At 46.1% G+C, this 20666-nt stretch overlaps 1 protein-coding gene across 1 annotated transcript; it reads left to right on the forward strand.

Moving 5' to 3' along the window:
* The first annotated feature begins 718 nt into the window (after nt 1-718).
* On the forward strand, nt 719-17260 carry LOC120021017 (PHD finger protein 24-like). The gene is made up of 7 exons (XM_038964676.1): nt 719-1159; nt 9464-9649; nt 12361-12439; nt 14456-14658; nt 14816-14982; nt 16955-17032; nt 17164-17260. The coding sequence occupies exons 1-7, from the start codon at nt 719-721 to the stop codon at nt 17258-17260; spliced, it is 1251 nt and encodes a 416-aa protein (XP_038820604.1).
* Nucleotides 17261-20666: the final 3406 nt, after the last annotated feature.

The raw sequence follows: 20666 nt of genomic DNA on the forward strand, positions 1-20666 counted from the left end.
CCCCTTTTCAATAACTGAATTCATGGTCTCGAATGAGCCGAGTGGAATAAGCGAAAGTAGTTCTTTGTTTGTTACAGGAGCCACTGAAGATTACTGTGTTTTGTTCTACTCTTCCCATTCATTTTTTTTGTTGATTTATGTTTAATGCTCATATCTAAAGTAATTTAATGTGATTGATGAGCATTAATGGCAGCAATCCAGGACCAGGAATGGCTGAGCTCAGTCTGGTGATAGATCATGATCCCACGAGGCACAGACTTCAATTCAACGTCTAGTCCATGTTGAAATGACATGGAAACAACGTTGGTTCAACCAGTGTGTGCCCAGTGGGATGTGTAACTGTACCTGAGAATGGAACCATTATGCACACGCACACACACACACAAAGTTGGTCAACATATCACTTTAATCGTAACTCTTGATAAAATGGCTAGTCCAATTAACCATATCTCTCAAACAAAATGTATGCCATGCACACAGTAATGAGTACCCATCGCTCTCTCTCTCTCTCTCTCTCTCTCTCTCTCTCTCTCTCTCTCTCTCTCTCTCTCTCTCTCTCTCTCTCTCTCTCTCTCTCTCTCTCTCTCTCTCTCTCTCTCTCTCTCTCTCTCTCTCTCTCTCTCTCTCTCTCTCTCTCTCTCTCTCTCTCTCTCTCTCTCTCTCTCTCTCTCTCTCTCTCTCTCTCTCTCTCTCTCTCTCTCTCTCTCTACACGTAGTCATGGGAGTGCTCATGTCTAAGAAGCATCAGGTGGAGAAGGTGCAGAAATGCACCTCAGTCGTCTCCGCCTTTCAGCAAGGGGTAAAGGAACGCGCCCCATCCACAACAAACCAGGGGGAAGGATCCAAAGAGGAAAGAGAGGGGCCAACTGAAGCCTCGCCACCACCCAACCTGAAGGAGAAGGAGGAGGCAGAGCACAGAGAGGCAGACAGCAAAGCGGGGCCCTCAGGGACCTCCCAGCAGGCTGCAACTCCGGCCCCCACCAGGGACGAGTGTAAAGTCAACCAGGAGGCCTGGAATAGGTTACGGGACGGGAAGGGGGTGGAGCCTGAAGATCTGGACAAGACCGGCCATCAGCTCACCCCACCTGCCTTTGTACGTCCCAAGAGAGATGCCAACGTTGACCAGCCTATGGAGATAGCACTGGGACAGAGAGAGCAGGTAAGATAGTGTGGGATACAGTACAATAAAGGGTTTACTTTGTTCTGTAAACCCCTGAATTTTTAAGATATATGTGAGAAGGAATTACCATGGCAACAGCAGACTTATCTCCGTGAACTCCAGTTGAGTTAGGATGTTTAGACTGAAAAGAGACCTAAACATCTGTTAAGTATGCTGAGTCTTTAGCATTTCCCCCCATAGGTGAGATAATGTGTGTTTGAAAAAAGATGTATGCTTTTGTCACACCAGCTATTTTCCCTCTACTCTACGGTAGAGCCTTTGTGTTGGCATCTAAATGCTCTTCATAGAGAGAATGCTGTTGTGTGGGCAGGTGCTCAGGCTGTCTCAGTGAGAAGGCCTTGGCCTCTGCCTCACATCCCAGGGTCACCATGACTAATAGGGGTCCTGAAGTGGTCAGAGACGGGGGCGGGGTTCAGGACTGGACCAGATGACAAATTAGCCGCTTGTGGCTATTAGGAAGAGCAGACTTTTATAATAGGACTCTCAGAGAGGATTGGGATTGTTTTTATGCTTTAAATCACTCTAATGGTGCTCATCAGAAACAAAAAGTAGAACAGAGAGTGGACTATGAGGAATAATATGTTACAGCTGCAGGGACAGACTAGAGAGGAGCAGACAAAACATTAAGATTAAGACGTTACTGAAACGGATGGCAATACTGTAGCAGCAACAGAATATTGTTATTTGTATTTGTATTTATTAAGGATCCCCATTAGCTGTTGCCAAGGCAGCAGCTACTCTTCCTGAGGTCCAAACCCATAAAGGCACTTACATTACATATAAAACAAAATATAAAACAGTTTATCATATAACATTATTGCACCACTACATATCTACAATACAAAATGTATAATACAAGAATATTATAATGTGCGTGTGTGTAGAGTGTGTGTGCTAGCGCTTGTGTGCATATGCGTGTGTCTGATGTGGAATAGAGTTCCATGTAGTCATGGCTCTATGTAGTACTGTGCGTCTCCCATAGTCTGTTCTGGACTTTGGGATTGTGAAGAAACCTCTGGTGGCATGTCTTGTGGGGTATGTATGGGTGTCTGAGCTGTGTGCTAGTCGTTTAAACAGACACCTCGGTGCTTTCAACATGTCAACACTTCTTACAAAAACTCTCCTCCACTTTGAGCCAATAGAGATTGACATGCATATAATTAATTATAGCTCTCCTTGTGCATTTAAGTGCCAGCCATGCTGCCCTGTTCTGAGCCAATTGTAATTTTCTGACCACACAACTGAACAGTAGTCCAGGTGCGACAAAACTAGGACCTGTAGGACCTGCCTTGTTGATAATGGACTTCTCCCCATTTTAGTTACTCTTGTATCAATATGTTTTGACCAATATATATGTTTGACAGTCACCTTAACTTGCTCAATTTCCACATTATTCATTACAAGATTTAGTTCAGGTTTAGGGTTTAGTGAATGATTTGTCCCAAATACAACGCTTTTAGTTTTTGAAATATTTAGGACTATCTTATTCCTTGCCACACGTTCTGAAACTAACTGCAGCTCTTTGTTAAGTGTTGCAGTCTTTTCAGTCGCTGTAGTTATAAAGATGAACATAATACTTGTTACGAAAGATAATAGATAACAGATATCAGCCCTAAATTAAATTGTTCATGTTTGGAGCTGTAGGATACTTCACATAAGAGAGGAAAATTAGCAGTGCTGTGTTTTTCGTAGATTAGTCATCAAGGAAGTACTCAAAGTCTTGGTGGAATCAGATATAATTATGATATTAGCAGGTGTCACTCCCTGTCATAAATCGACCAAGGCGCAGCGTGCATGTAGTTCCACATCCTTTTAATGAAAGTGAAACCGAAACAACCAAAAAACAAACAGGTAAACAGCAAAGAACGTGACGCAACCGAGGTGTACACAAACACACACGGAAAATAATTACCCACAAAACACAGGTGGGAAAAGACTACCTAAGTATGGTTCTCAATCAGAGACAACGATAGACAACTGCCTCTGATTGAGAACCTGTTACAGCTGTCTAATTCCTCCTCCTCGGATGAGGAGAAGGAGTAAGGGTCGGACCAAAACGCAGCGTTGAATGAAGACATAATGAATATTTATTAACGACAAGACGAACACGAAAAAACACTTGGAAAATACAAAACAACAAAACACCGGATATACCGGACCATGCAGGCGTACTGGCTCCCTTGAGCACTGAGCCTGCACAACCTTACCTGGTTGTATGCTCCCCGTAGCCCGACCAGTGCGGGGAGGTGTAATAACCCGCACTGGGCTGTGTAGGCGAACCGGGGACACCATGCGTAAGGCTGGTGCCATGTATGCCGGCCCGAGGAGACGCACTGGAGGCCAGATGCGTTGGGCCGGCTTCATGACATCCGGCTCAATACTCAATCTAGCCCTGCCAGTGCGGGGAGGTGGAATAACCCGCACTGGGCTATGCACACGTACAGGAGACACCGTGCGCTCTACCGCATAACACGGTGTCTGCCCGTACTCTCGCTCTCCACGGTAAGATCGGGGAGTGGGCGCAGGTCTCCTACCTGACTTCACCACACTACCCTTTAGCTCCCCCCCAATAAATTTTTGGGCTTGACTAACAGGCTTCCTACCGCGTCATCGTGCTGCCTCCATTCGCCGGTATCCCTCCTTACACTGCGCCAGAGAATCCCAGGCGGGCTCCGGCACTCTCCTTGGGTTGATCGCCCACCTGTCGATCTCCTCCCACGTAGTGTAGCCCAGATCCTTCTCTTGCTTCCGTGCTGCCTCCTCATACCGCCGCCTCTCGGCTTTAGCTACCTCCAGCTCTTCACGAGGGCGGCAATATTCTCCTGGCTGTGCCCATGGACCTTTACCATCCAATATTTCCTCCCATGTCCATGAATCCTGCGATCGCTGTTGCTTTCTCCCACGCCGCTTGGTCCTTGGGGGGTGGGTGATTCTGTTACGGCTGTCTAATTCCTCCTCCTCGGATGAGGAGAAGGAGTAAGGGTCGGACCAAAACGCAGCGTTGAATGAAGACATAATGAATATTTATTAACGACAAGACGAACACGAAAAAACACTTGGAAAATACAAAACAACAAAACGACGTAGACAGACCTGCACTTGAGAACTTACATATACACGAAGAACGCACGAACAGGTACAGACTACACAAACGAACGAAAACACGAAACAGTCCCGTGTGGCACGAATACAAACACGGAAACAATCACCCACAAACAAACAGTGAGAACAGCCTACCTTAATATGGTTCTCAATCAGAGGAAACGTCAAACACCTGCCTCTAATTGAGAACCATATCAGGCAACACATTTAACCCAACATAGAAACACATAACATAGAATGCCCACCCCAACTCACGCCCTGACCAACTAAACACATACAAAAACAAGGAAAACAGGTCAGGAACGTGACAGAACCCCCCCCCCTCAAGGTGCAAACTCCGGGCGCACCACCTAAAGTCTAGGGGAGGGTCTGGGTGGGCATCTGTCCACGGTGGCGGCTCCGGCTCCGGACGTGGTCCCCACCCCACCATAGTCAAACCCCGCTTCCGTAGCCTCCTCCAAATGGCCACCCTCCAAATTAACCCCACTGGATTTAGGAGCAGCACCGGATTAAGGGGCAACACCGGAATGAGGGGCAACACCGGAATGAGGGGCAGCTCTGGACTGAGGGGCAGCTCCGGACTGAGGGGCAGCTCCGGACTGAGGGGCAGCTCCGGACTGAGGGGCTGCTCATGGCTGGCTGACGGCTCTGGTTGCTCATGGCTGGCTGACGGTTCTGGCTGCTCATGGCTGGCTGACGGCTCTGGCTGCTCATGGCTGGCTGACGGCTCTGGCTGCTCATGGCTGGCTGACGGCTCTGGCTGCTCATGGCTGGCTGACGGCTCTGGCTGCTCATGGCTGGCTGGCGGCTCTGGCTGCTCATGGCTGGCTGGCGGCTCTGGCTGCTCATGGCTGGCTGGCGGCTTTGGCTGCTCATGGCTGGCTGGCGGCTCTGGCTGCTCATGGCTGGCTGGCGGCTCTGGCTGCTCATGGCTGGCTGGCGGCTCTGGCTGCTCATGGCTGGCTGGCGGCTCTGGCTGCTTATGGCTGGCTGGCGGCTCTGGCTGCTCATGGCTGGCTGGCGGCTCTGGCTGCTCATGGCTGGCTGGCGGCTCTGGCTGCTCATGTCTGGCGGAAGGCTCTGGCTGCTCCTGTCTGGCGGAAGGCTCTGGCTGCTCCTGTCTGGCGGAAGGCTCTGGCTGCTCCTGTCTGGCGGAAGGCTCTAGCGGCTCCTGTCTGGCGGAAGGCTCTAGCGGCTCCTGTCTGGCGGACGGCTCTAGTGGCTCCTGTCTGGCGGACGGCTTTGAAGGCTCAGGACAGACGGGCGGCTTTGAAGGCTCAGTACAGACGGGCGGCTTTGCAGGCTCAGTACAGACGGGCGGCTTTGAAGGCTCAGGACAGACGGGCAGTTCAGGCGGCGCTTGGCAGATGGACAGCTCAGACGGCGTTGGGCAGACGGGCAGTTCAGGCGCCGTTGGGCAGACGGGCAGTTCAGGCGCCGCTGGGCAGACGGCAGACTCTGGCCGGCTGAGGTGCACTGTAGGCCTGGTGCGTGGTGCCGGAACTGGAGGTACCGGGCTAAGGACACGCACCTTCAGGCTAGTGCGGGGAGCAGCAACAGGACGCACAGGACTCTGGAGGCGCACAGGAGGCTTGGTCCGTGGTGTAGGCACTGGTGGTAATGGGCTGGAGACACGCACCATAGGGCTAGTGCGTGGAGGAGGAACAGGGCTCTGGAGACGCACAGGAAGCCTGGTGCGTGGTGTAAGCACTGGTGGTACTGGGCTGGGGCGGGGAGGTGGCGCCGGATATACCGGACCATGCAGGCGTACTGGCTCCCTTGAGCACTGAGCCTGCACAACCTTACCTGGTTGTATGCTCCCCGTAGCCCGACCAGTGCGGGGAGGTGTAATAACCCACACTGGGCTGTGTAGGCGAACCGGGGACACCATGCGTAAGGCTGGTGCCATGAATGCCGGCCCGAGGAGACGCACTGGAGGCCAGATGCGTTGGGCCGGCTTCATGACATCCGGCTCAATACTCAATCTAGCCCTGCCAGTGCGGTGAGGTGGAATAACCCGCACTGGGCTATGCACACGTACAGGAGACACCGTGCGCTCTACCGCATAACACGGTGTCTGCCCGTACTCTCGCTCTCCACGGTAAGATCGGGGAGTGGGCGCAGGTCTCCTACCTGACTTCACCACACTACCCTTTAAACCCCCCCCCCCCCCAAGAAATTTTTCGGCTTGACTAACAGGCTTCCTACCGCGTCGTCGTGCTGCCTCCATTCGCCGGTATCCCTCCTTACACTGCGCCAGAGAATCCCAGGCGGGCTCCGGCACTCTCCTTGGGTCGATCGCCCACCTGTCGATCTCCTCCCACGTAGTGTAGCCCAGATCCTTCTCTTGCTTCCGTGCTGCCTCCTCATACCGCCGCCTCTCGGCTTTAGCTGCCTCCAGCTTTTCACGAGGGCGGCGATATTCTCCTGGCTGTGGCCATGGACCTTTACCATCCAATATTTCCTCCCATGTCCATGAATCCTGCGATCGCTGTTGCTTTCTCCCACGCCGCTTGGTCCTTGGGGGGTGGGTGATTCTGTTACGGCTGTCTAATTCCTCCTCCTCGGATGAGGAGAAGGAGTAAGGGTCAGACCAAAACGCAGCGTTGAATGAAGACATAATGAATATTTATTAACGACAAGACGAACACGAAAAAACACTTGGAAAATACAAAACAACAAAACGACGTAGACAGACCTGCACTTGAGAACTTACATATACACGAAGAACGCACGAACAGGTACAGACTACACAAACGAACGAAAACACGAAACAGTCCCGTGTGGCACGAATACAAACACGGAAACAATCACCCACAAACAAACAGTGAGAACAGCCTATCTTAATATGGTTCTCAATCAGAGGAAACGTCAAACACCTGCCTCTAATTGAGAACCATAACAGGCAACACATTTAACCCAACATAGAAACACATAACATAGAATGCCCACCCCAACTCACGCCCTGACCAACTAAACACATACAAAAACAAGGAAAACAGGTCAGGAACGTGACAGAACCACACCCGGCCAAACACATAGGAAATAGAAAATCATAGAACATAGAACATAGACTGCCCACCCAAATCACACCCTGACCAAACCAAAATAGAGACATAAAACGCTCTCTACGGTCAGGGCGTGACAGTACCCCCCCCCCCCCACACATGTGCGGACTCCGGCCGCAAAACCTGAACCTATAGGGGAGGGTCTGGGTGGGCATTTCTCCGTGGTGGCGGCTCTGGCGAGGGACGTAGGCCCCGCTCCACCTCTGGCTCGGCCCACTTAGGTGGCACCTCTAGAGCTGGGACCCTCGCCGCCGACCCTGGACTGGGGACCCTCGCCGCCGACCCCGGACTGGGGACCCTCGTAGCGGGCCCCGGGTTGGAGGGCGACTCTAGCAGCTCCGGGCAGGAGGGCGACTCTGGCAGCTCCGGGCAGGAGGACGACTCTGGCAGCTCCGGGCAGGACTCTGGCAGCTCCGGGCAGGACTCTGGCAGCTCCGGGCAGGACTCTGGCAGCTCCGGGCAGGACTCTGGCAGCTCCGGACAGGACTCTGGCAGCTCCGGACAGGACTCTGGCAGCTCCGGACAGGAGGCAGGCACAGGATTCACCGGGCTGGGGAGACATCCAGGAGGCCTCTTCCTTGGCCGAGGCACCGGATACACTGGGCCGTGGAGGCGCACTGGCGGTCTCGAGCGCCGAGCTGTCCCCACCTGTTCTGGCTGGATGCCAGCTTCCACCCGGCAAATGCGGGACGCTGGCACCGAGCACACCGGCCTGTGAATGCTCCGCCCCATAGAACATAGACTGCCCACCCAAATCACACCCTGACCAAACCAAAATAGAGACATAAAACGCTCTCTACGGTCAGGGCGTGACAGCAGGCAATTTCAGCCTCCTTCATGATTGGGTAAAATCAATAGAGAAACTTCTCCTTTCCTATCAGGCTCTCTACAGATAACTGTAGTTAGGATCCTCACACATAATGATACCAGACAAGATAGCTAGAAACTATTGTTGAGTTACATCTGTTTCATAATGTGATGAGAGTATAGACCACTATGTCTCTAGGAAAAGGTTTGAGTATTGAGTATGGGGGAGGTATGATTCCTTCTGGCTATAGTCACCTGTAAGGGTTCAGGTTGGACAAGGTCAGTCCATAAGACTGTGACGATAGTAACATTTTTCATCCTGAGGTCAAAGCAGTATTAGAGGTTAATACTAAGAGACTGACTGACTGTGCTATGGTATAAGTTCCCACTATAATAACATTGACTGTGTAGACAGTCAAACGTCTTCTGCCTGTGAATGGAGTCCTGAGGCATGGACCTGAAATCACCTGAAAGAGAGACACTAAACTGATGACTCTAAAATGACACTTAAGTTACTATGAAATAAAACAGTGCTTTGAATCTAAACTTGAATCATATTGTTTGAGTGTATGGCAGTATTGACACAACATTCTTTGCATTCACTGTTTGATCAATCCAATAACCTGTCTAGCCTGTAACATTCAGGAGAGAACAGCTAGCCTTCAACATGGTGACATGTGATTCAAAGCTGGTCTTTCTGACAGTCTTTGTGAGAGAGAGGTGTGTCACAGGGGATTATTTCTATATTTAAACCCTAATGGAGAAGCTTAATGGAGTGGGTATGAAAGTTTGATTATGAAAATATGTTAAATGGATGCTTTGGGATTTGGGGAATGAAACCCTTTATCTACTTTCCTACTTAGATGAACTTGTGGATACCATTTGTATGTCTCTGTGACCAATATGAAGGAAGTTAGAGGTAGTTTTGCGAGCCAATGCTAACTAGCTTTAGCGCAATGACTGGAAGTCTATGGAAGTCTTATCTGCTAGCATGCTAGTGCTAGTTAGCAACTTCCTTCATACTGCACTCAGAGACATAAAAATGGTATTCACGAGTTCATCTTTCTCTGGTGAAGTAGATATTAATTTACCGTTATAGGTTCAACATCCTCTTTTCAGCCCATACTACTTAGTCATTTGGATAAGTCAGTGACTTCATATGATTCTCAGACATATACAGTAGATGGATCTTTCAGCTAGTGGATTTGGAACAGAAATCACAAGTCTCCCACGTAGGATTCAACCCCCACCTCTTGCATTAGGAGTATGGTCTTTAACCCAATGACCTGATTTGCCTTTTCCCCAGCCGGTGAACGATGAGATGTGTGAGGTGTGTGAGGTGTGGACGGCCGACGACCTGTTTCCCTGCAGGACCTGCACAAGGGTCTTCCATGATGGCTGTCTGAGTGAAATGGGATACCTGCGCCCTGAACTCCTGCAGGAGATGAGGGAGACAGCTCACACCGCGACAGGCTGGAGCTGCTACTACTGCGTCAGTCACTCAGTCAATAATCACCTCCTATTGGCTATTCACGAAGACCAACCACACTCCACAAAGACTGCTATTTCACCTTTGTATGATGCATACCCACTACTGTTACTATAACAGACACAACTGTAAACAACACACACTTTATGAACCTGAACACACCTTGCACCCACACACACATCTGTATATAAGTGTATTCTCTTACGATACTTCCAGCCAGATCCTCTTTCCCAAGTGTATGTTTATAAAAAGCCAGTAATACATCATTTGGAGGCAATGTTGAATGTGTGCCAAGATTCTTAATCTCATAATGAATTAAATAGCTTGTCTTCAACATGAAGGACACTCCACTAATCTTTGGAGAAGCAATGTGCAATATGGTAAAATTAAAGTACAGACGGCATAAGGGTGCATTTCCTAAAGTGCTCTTCAGACTAAAGTAGAGAGCTTATCTTACAGATGTAGGATATTAATTTGATCCGTCTGTTGCAGGAGAATTTACTTGTAGTGTATTTGAGAATTAAAAAAGCCTTCTGAAGTTTGTAATTTCCACTTTGAAATTTCAGACTTGATTTTCCCTTACGCAAAATGTAATAAAATCCTACAAAAAATGTCCAATAATTATAATCCACATAATAATGAGCATTTCCTGTTGCTGACGGATTATTTTCCTGCTGTAGCGAACTGGCTCAAATTAGGATACTACATCCGTATTTTTGCAGACTGTGAGAGTTGAAGCTGATTGAGAGACTTTGATGAGTACAAAAGAGGCCATTTTTAGGCAGTTTGAGAAGGGACATCGATAGGGCCAATTGACTTGTTCCTCGCTGGGTCACAATCAGCATGAGTGTGAGGGAGAAAGTGAAGAGAAGCGTGATAGTAGAAGAAGATGAAAGTGACAGTGAGAAAAATACACCTTTTCATCTATGAAGTTGAGATCTAAGAACTGTCATCGAAGCTTCAGAAACAAACACAATTTATTTTATCGCCTGGGAAAGTCATCCAAAATGTCCCCTTTGAAATGTAATTTCACAGCTTTGGTGTTGTGTTATTCTCACATCTCCTCTCATCCACAGTCATGTGGCTTGGGGATTTGCCTGAGGTGGTGAGAGCTGGTGCTGCCGTCACCACTGACTAGACTTTTCCACTATCGAGGCGACCAAAAAGTCACCCTCGTGTCCCTATTATTTTAGTGTGGTTGCTTAAGGGTCTTTGCAACATAATAATTAATTGCTTGTAATCATGTATAATCATTTATAACTCCCCCTAGTGCTCAGGATAGAGTAACCTACTGTATTTCAACTTGTTCGGATTGTGGATGAACAAATACATTTAAAAAAACTTTAAGCATTACTAGGGAGATTAAAATATAAATCGGAAACATCTAGTGTGCGTCATCCAATTGATTTCTATTGTTGACACTTATGATTAGTTATGCTCCCTGAGGATTTCAAATGGGATTTTTTTCACCATGAACTGATCTTGAGTAATAGTTTAACAAACCTGCCAGAGAATACACAAACACAAACCAAGAAAGTGGGTTGTGGTGTTTAACTAGACACCCAGTTCAACACATCCCACTACGAACAGATACAGAAAAGCTTTCTCTCTTTTAAACATGAAGTCAGCAGTTTCCCCGTGCTGAGGAGATTGAGCACTGTGGATATCGAGTGAGAGTGAGTGACTATGGTACACAGCTGATCAATGCACTCACATTTATGGGTTTATTTGCAGACCCGTATTGAACGCAGTGTGTTTACGCAAATCCTGGAAAAGTACAAATGTCACCCAGCAGGCCATTTTCAGCAGTCCCCAAATTTGATTCACCACTCCTGCACCCCCTCCTCTTCTGGTGTGCTCCTGTTCTTACACCCCAGCACCACAGTTCCAAATCAGTGGCACATAGGAAGAGTTGATTTTATGATATCTGGCAAGCAGAGTTTGGACTCTTTAGCATACATGTGAGGAATAAACCATTTAAGGGATACGCCTGTCTTTCCTGGAACTATTGTTTATTTGATTCCTTTAAGGGGTTAGCAAGAATGCAAAGAGCACACACAAAGCCCTAGTTTTGGACTCCTGTTTTGATCTCCGTATTAGTGCATAAAATCTTTAAACAAAATACATTTTCGGAGGTGATGCTACTGGAAATCAAACGGCCTGATTTCCATAACCCTGGGCTATCCAGAGATTTCCCATATCATGGCCAATTATCCACCTCAATTATTACCGTCCCTCATTCTCATCCTCCAACTCCCTCCTCTCAACCTGCTCATCAGAGATAGACAGCGTAGAGAGACTTAGCATCCTCCACACACCTGCTGCAGATAATTCACTTAATAGAAGGTTTAATGTGTTCGACCTGAACTGTACCCTCGCCAAGGAGTGTAGTAAAATGGCTGCTAGGCTTACATTTTCCTATTACCATGGTAGTTTATTCCAAAACATCTAGTACACACTTGACACACTTGTCTATAAAAATAGCTTCTGAGAAACTGCATAATAAGCACACGAAGGCATTCTGGATCATTTCTGACGCACCCTGAACTGAATTTAGACACACAGCACATGAATCCATTAGGGTATGCTCCATTATAGCGCATATGAGGGCAGCGGGGCACACTTTGTGCTGACCCGTACTTAATTAGCTTCAGACATGAGTTTGTATCAGATCTCTCCCTATTAACAGTGACCTTTGCCCCTTTCTCCCATAGGACAATGTGAACCTGCTCCTGACTGAAGAGGAGATGTACAGCCTGATGGAAACCTTCAAGCAGTGCAAGATCATCCCTGGTCAGTCATGGTGCTTGTGCTGCACCTCTAGAAAACAATACATTACACAGACGACAGATCTGCATTATCTGGGACAAGTAGGCCTTAATGGGTATAGCACTGTAGACAGTGAATAATAGATCAATACCCCCAGTACATTGTGTATACAGGTTGTTCTTATTCACTTCAAGCATCTCTGGGCCAACCCTCAGCATATAAGCAAAAGGTTAGTGAGAACAGAATGGTGCCAAAAGCTCTCTGTTTTTGTAATGCACAATGTCGTGTCTCTGACTGATTAAATTATATGACAGGCTATTTTATCAAATCGATTACCAAATGTTTGAAAGATTACATGATCGAATTAAACTATGCAACAGTTAACTTGATAATAACCTGGGGCACCACGGAAGAGTGTTTATAGAGCAGCTGTCTTCCCGAATAAACTCTTAAAGATCTGAAGATCTTTTATATCAATAGCAGTTAATTATTAATCATCACCTTATTCAGTCTCATCTGAACGTCGTAAAATTATTGGTTATCTGCACGAACCCTGGCTAACAAGTTGAATCAGCAATACAAAAATTGGCTTAATTATTTATTTACTAAATACCTAAATAATCACACAGAATTACATATACACAGGATAGATCATACATCGATTACTAATCATGTCATAAAAGAAAAAAGTCCTTAGCGGACGAAACCGATATGACAGCTGGTTACACAAAGAAAGGGGGTTGGGTTTGAATAAAAGAGCGGGAAGACTGAGGGACAAAGGGGATTGGGTCTCTATCAGACCTTGAGAAGCTATGCTACCGTAAATACAGAATCTTATGCTTTCTAATTACCGCCCTTTCGGAAAAGGAAAATGCATGATTAGATTTACTCTGAGCTGCGCTTCGATAGATGGGTCGAAGATGGAAGACTAGTTTGCCCACCAGAGATTGCCATTGTCCTTTGAAGAATCTTTCCGGTCAGTGTTGTAGAGCGGATACGTTGAAGTACCCTGTTGTTCTCAGGAGATTGTCTGTCCTTTCCTAGGCCACATACATTTACAGCTGCAGCTGATAACTCGGCGTCTAGGATGTATCACTTCTTTAGTAAATAAGAGTTTAAAGTTCATACCAAATTACCATAATCAGCTTGCGCTGTATTCTGGCTGGGCTAGTAGAAATTCATCCTTCCAGCGTGGTGATCGTCACTTCCACGTGATGTAAATCTCATGTAAATTTTGTTATGTAGAGTGGCTATTCAACCATTCGCAACCACACCTCACGCTGGGGTTTTCTTAGTCTGATGTGAATTGGGTCACGGGTGCTTTTATACTGGAGAAGAGAAGGGCGTGTTTCATCCCTCTCCAACCAATGTCTGTTCACTTGGGCGTGGCCACTGAGTGAGCATAGTTTACTTATGAAAACAATTCTCTCATTTAGAAGGCTAAAATTTTATTTAATCTTTTCACAAATAGTTTCATATTTAAACATTTAAATTGCACAACAATTCCATGTGAATCTGATAACTAGAATGTGTAGACTTTCCAAGATACAATTTATGTTGTCCTGTCATCAGTGATAATGTCCCAGACAACAACTGATCTGACATCATATTCTTAAGTACCAACGGACACTTTCAACTGGTTGTATTACAGAAATATTGTTCCATTCCCCAACTTGTAGATGTTACCATATTCTCTCTATGTTAACAAAGGCCTTTCCAAGAGTCCATTCTGTAGAGTGGAGAGAATAGTGGGAAAGGTATTTATGGGAGGGTCATAAACCTCACCCAACAGGGCAACGTCATAATCAATATGTCTCTTTAACTACTCGTTACTGTATGTATTTCTTAGCAATTGTCTGTTACAGGTTTCTATAAAACTGCACGCTATGTTTCAGCCTGGTTTCCATTGCAATGTGTGATATAAATGACAGGCGATCTCGCCTTTGTGAAATTAATAATAATCATAAACTAATTGCATCTGGATCACTGCTTGTGGAGATTAATTAGTGGGTGTTGTGATGAACTGCTCTTGCTGTGTAGAGTCGTGCCTGGTGTCAGATGAGCTGCTGCAGTACCGCCACTTTGTGGCCAAGCAACTGTTTGAGAAGGACCTCTCTGATGAGCAGGAGGAGGAGGTGTTGGCCCAGTTCGCTGCCCTGGACCCGGAGAAGAGGGGCCAGATCGAGTGGTCTGACTTCCTCTACCACGAGTCCCTTGGCGTGCTCAAGAAGTTCCGCACAGAGGTATCAGAACCCATCAGAACCCACTAAACCTGTGGCATTCAAGTGTGGTGTGTTACACATTGACACACATGTGCATATAGACACATACAAACGCATACACACACTCCAGGGCACACACACACACAAACTCTCATCCTCTGGATGCCTTTGTTCCCAGAACTCCTTGGTGCGGCTGTTGAGTGCTAAGGAGCGGGACCATGTGCGGTCAGTGTTCATGAGTTTGGACCTGGATAAAGACAGTGTGGTCACGGGAGCAGAGACCCGCTGGGCCCAGCAGTCCTGGTTTCAGAAGCTCAGCAAGGAGTCCCAGTCCTGCAATGTGAGGTGAGCACAACACTGTTGAGCCCATAACCATCCATCCACAGGAGATGAGGTTGAGAAGTTAATTAAATGTCTGTCACAGACTCACAGTCAGGAGCTTCTACTCAAGGGGAAAATAGAACTCAATCAGTACAAGGTAATGTGAAAAATTCCTCAAGCCTCTTTAATCCGCTTCATACTCTAGAACTAATAACACTTAACAAAGAGATGTTTAATTTAACGTGGCGTGAGATGCAGAAACGTCAATGACTGTGCCTGAGAGGTGTGAACTACTGGGGTTTCATCTACTGGGGTTTCATCAGTTTCATTTCCCCTGTTGCAGCCGATGAATGAACTTTTCTGCTTTGCATGCATGTGCACGGTTAGGGAAAATAAATCATTGAAATAGAGTGTTTGATGACAATTCTGATGGAGAAAGTCATGCATACGCCGAACTGTCATGAATCTTGCCCTGGAGGCAGAACTGAGTGTTTGATATTAGTTTAAGGTTAGGGTTAGGCATTAGGGTTAGCAGTGCGGTTGATGTCAGGGTTAAGCTTAAGGTTAAAATCAGATTTGTATGACTTTGTGGCTGTGCTAGCTAGTGACCACTTTGCAGAGCTGCCTTCAGTTCAAGATTCATGACAATAAATGCCAACCTGCACAAAGTTGATTCTAATTCATTAAACAGTGAGCCCTCCTTGAGTAGAATATTTATGTTTATCATTGGTGTCAGACCCAGATCTTGGAGTCCCATTGACCCCATTAGTTCGTGGCTGCTCTGAGCTGAATGGAACAATTGACTTTAGCTAGGTTTATTTCTATCACTCACCTCTCTTCATCTCACCGCTCCTCATCTCAGTGTGGATAATTGCACTGTCTGTGATTGGAGATTTCTCCCAGGTACTGATTCATTCACAATCATTCACTGATTGAGTCAGTGTGTGTGTGCGTGCGTGTGACTGTGTGAATGGACTACCCTGTACTGGCCTCCTTCACTGTTATATGTCATGTCATACCATTCCATCCGCCTTATCACCTTATCTTCCATCCTTCAGACTCATTGGATTGTGTTCTCCTCTGAATTGTGGGTAAGTAACAAAGCACTGCATGGGTTATCAGTATTTTTTCTTCTCTTTAGCGTCTTCAAGCCCTCAATCCACAAGTAATCTCACACGACCTATTCCTTTTTGACGTTCCACCCATAATTTCACTCACCCTCTCACCAAGGCCAGGATAAAGTCCATCTGAGGAATACTGGAATCATAGAGCAAACACTACAGGTGGGATCTATAAAAGTCCAAGAACAATTGAGATGTCTAGCTTATACACCAAGAGCCCTTCATATGATGATTCCCTGTTGGTTTGAGCTGTGGATAAGAAATATCCAGTCCTCTCATTAGACGGATCAAAAGGCAAACTTTTGTTCTCCTGTGAGAAGCTCTAGAAGGCTTCCCTCGTCAGCTTTAAGAGGACACGGGGGGCCAAGTGGATGTGAAAGGGTCTGGTCCCTACGCCAAGGCCCGAGCATGCATTCTAATTCACCTCTTAGGTCAGACAAGACAACAAAGTGCTCTGTCTGCTGTGTTTTACAGCTTTTACATAGAGATTACTCACAGTGTATAATATATACATAATATTAAGCCAGAGAGTGCAACAAGACTGAGGATGTAGCAGAAAGTGTTCAAGTATTCATCTTTCATAGAAGAGGTTTAAATGCAGAGCAAACCGTGAGCCTGTCTCTTACTCTATCTTTAATAATTCATGAGTTGGGCTGTGGCCTGGAAGAAAGCCATTTGGTCTCAATAACCCACTGAGATATTTTCAATGTGGTTTTGCACTAGATTTCTACCTGACCTCTTCACAGATGAAACAAATTGCTTTTCAAAGCTAAAGGGTGTCTTGTCCTTGGCAGACATGTTGGAAACTCAATGCCACCTATTGTAGCGTATAGTGAATCTGTCTGTCTTGTTTGTGTGTGCTTTTCCTGCTGCAGTATTAGCCATGTTGGCCCCATATCTGACAGCAGCCCAGCCAGCTCCAGCAGTGAGAGAAGCACTCAGAAAGATGACAGGTATGTAATAAATACAATTATGTGTTTGCAGGCCTATGCGTGCTTGAGTGTGTGTGTGTGTGTGTCTGTCCTTAGTTGACCTCAGTTTAGAGAATATGGCTCCCTAACCTCCTCTCTGTTCCCATCACCAGACCACTGAGCTGGGATGACTTCCTGAGGGAGAGTGCCATCTACATCCTGGCTGCCCGGCCCAACAGCTCGGCAATGCATATCCGTCTGCCCCTATAGCCCCAGCGACCTCACCTTGCCTGGGCCGGGCCCCACCATAGAGAGAAGGCCACCCCTGGAAGTCCCTGTGGAGGACAGGTGCAGAGCCGGTACCATGGCACTGTAGGGGAATACTGTACCACTCAGAGACTGGACAGGACAGAATAAGCCATCAACAGATCTCTTGCTTCACACCATAGATCATTGACCAACTGACAGCAACAATCAACGACCAACTGACACCACCAGTCAACGACCCACTGACAACAACAATCAATGACCTACAAGTACTTACTGAGGGTAAAATGATAAACAACCTGACAACACAAGCTGACAATCCACTGGTTATAGATACTCCTGAAACACAGGATAAAAAGCAACAGCCCATTTTCGACACAAGCCAACAATTCACTGATGCTTTGAAGACTCGGGGTATCCTGGGAGGCACACTTTCCCCTAAACGATAACTACTATATACAGTCAATTTGTCATGCTACAGTCTTACAAACCTCTGTATGATCAATTCAATTGGATTAGAATGACAATGATAGGCTGTCTTATGCTATCACATATCCTGCTATTGGGTAAAGCATCATATTTGGATCAGCTTCTGTATTGTATCACTGTTTTGTATCACTTGGCATCATACTTGTTGATCATGAAATAGTATCTGTCATTTAGGGAGATTTTGAAGCCCCTTCAAATCTTGGTTAATGAGTGTATAGGACTGACCGTGCAACTGCTCCAGATCAGCACATGTACCAAACAGGAATAACAGCTATCCGCATACATAATATTATATATTAAGACATGCCATACATACAAGTATAATGACATATTATTATGCATTAAAAATCTGTATTTATTCCTGTACCCTCTAAGCTATTTTCAGTTTTTCCACTCACTTGTTCAAGATCCATTTATTTTTGATGATTATGATATCGTAATGGACACTAACCCAGTATCTGGCCTGTACATTCAGCCATAAGTACATTTTCTCTTGTAATGTAGTAGTCCAACCACTGCATATGTATGCTATGACAAAGTAGAATTATCTGCTGCTGCTGCCATTCCAATATTTTATTTGAACACTGTCATTTAGATTTGTACGGCTTTGAGGATTATTTATTGGAATTTAAATCAAGCATTGGAAAGGAATATCTCCTTAGGATGAAGGTTGAAGCCCACGCATTAGGCCTTCATGATACTTGCATAAGCATTGTTTCAGACCTGGCTTTATGAAGTGACATAACAGTTTGTTGATACATTTTCCAAGGTGCTGCAGTATGTCATGTTTATGCTTATGTAATGAAGGTCCCTTGTCTGGTATCCTGGCCTGAAGTAGGTCATTACTTGAATCCTAAGAGGGTAAAGGCTTTGGAATATGTGACAGTGCTGAAATAAATGAATGGCATTAACCCTCCTAAATCACACTCTGTACTACGTATTTCTATGCTAAGTGTCCAATTCCCAAGGAACAAAAATAATGGCTTTCGATAAATAATTCATTTTAACACACCATCAAAACCATTATCTGACCATTTCCCTAAAGCATCAAAAGTTGAAATGGTCGTTGAGAGTTTTTAGTGTCTTTACTAGGTGACATCTGCTCTATCAAGATAAATAAAACAGTTCAAAACAGTAAATAAATAAACGCCAACAGCACTGTAGGTAGTAGTGACTAACCATTTTACCCTAAGCAGCTAACTGGACAAATAAAGGAGCGTGCCCAGGGAGTGTTGAGGGCAGAGTGGAGTGGAGAGGCTCAATGAAAACCCTCTAAGTTTCTCCAATACACACAGACACAGTATTTCATAAAGGATTACATTAACACTTAAATAACATTTGATTTGATTTGATGCTGGCTCCAGTGAGCGTAAAAGGCAGAGAGTAAACCACATTCTTCCGGGCTGGCTGGTTTTGAAAGGAGCCCTACCTTGTGGAGGGAGTAAAATATTAACAGCGTATGGCTACTGCCACAAACACCACTGAGCACTATCCCTGAGGGTTTGTCAATATTGTTCTTCTGAGAAATAAAAGATTGGATACTGTAGCCATCTCTAAATTGAGATTCAAGTTTGGAGAAAGAGAGGGAGGGAGCATCCTTCTTAGATGATAATATTCTAGTCCCATGTTAACTGGCAACTCTGTAAACAGTAACAGGTAGGGCTACGTCAACACAAAACTGAGCTCTGTAGCACCTCAATCAATGTGTAAAGTCCCATTTGATTTAGCCTTATAACATTTTGCTCACAGCAATACTATTATTTACCACAGCAATGATCCACTTAGAGTGACAGCAGGTTCAGGGCCCATTAAAGCCAGAGTGTGTCTATGCAGAGCCCCTTGTGTGACTGAATGAAGCTCCGTGTAAAGGTTAGCCAGTGTCCCACTAAGCTCAGGGGGAAGATTGCTGACTGACCCAGCATCTAGGGGTGTGCTGTGCTGTGTTATTGACAGACAGGGCACCACAGGGATGCTGGACAATCACCACCATCCTGCTCCCAGTGGTAAACAGGAGCAGTGCAGTCATCACCAGAGCAGGAGGGGGGAGAGAACAGCCGGGCCTGGCCATCTGTCTGCCCGCCCTAATGGAGCCACGCCGAAAGGTCAAGGCATCAGTTACGTCACCATGTTCATCAGCAGACTTATCAAGAAGACCCACCCTGGGAGTTCCACCGAGACAACAAGAGGTGGTTTGTGTGTGTGTGATTTTATTCAGTTCTATACTCTCTCATAAACCTGTAGTGACAGCATGCTCTGTACATTTACACAGTTCCCAAGCTAACCACTTTCCTACAAACCGGCCATAACTAAAACATCCCACGCATACCGCCCATCTTCCCAAACCATCCATTTTAACACCCGCCCACACAAACACAACACTACACATCCCACCTCGCTCAGCTTCCTTCCAGTCAGTCTACTGAATTTGATGTGAGCCCAATAAAGTCGTCTGGCTCCAGGGCACCTGGTTACTTTTTTAAGAGCTCATTTTATGAAATATTGAAGTGCTCCTCTGAAAGCCATACATGTGGGTGGTGGGGTGTTATAAAAACACCACCACCACCCACATTTCCCCAATACACACACACAGATGCAGTATTTAAGGACGGATTACATTAACCCTTAACAACAAAACAGGCACTCAAGCACATACAAACACACACACTTTAATGAAATCGTCAATGGCACCGACAGACATGGTCGCCTCGCTTCGAGTCCTTAGGAAACTATGCAGTATTTAGTTTTTTTATGTATTATTTCTTACATTGTTACCCCAGGAAATCTTAAGTCTTATTACATACAGCCGGGAAAAACGATTGGATATAAGAGAGATGTCAACTTACCAACATTACGACCAGGAATACAACTTTCCCAAAGAGGATCCTCTATTTGGACCACCACCCAGGACAATGGATCTAAT

The sequence above is a fragment of the Salvelinus namaycush genome, chromosome 26 (assembly GCF_016432855.1).
Source record: "Salvelinus namaycush isolate Seneca chromosome 26, SaNama_1.0, whole genome shotgun sequence".
Lineage (NCBI taxonomy): Eukaryota > Metazoa > Chordata > Actinopteri > Salmoniformes > Salmonidae > Salvelinus > Salvelinus namaycush.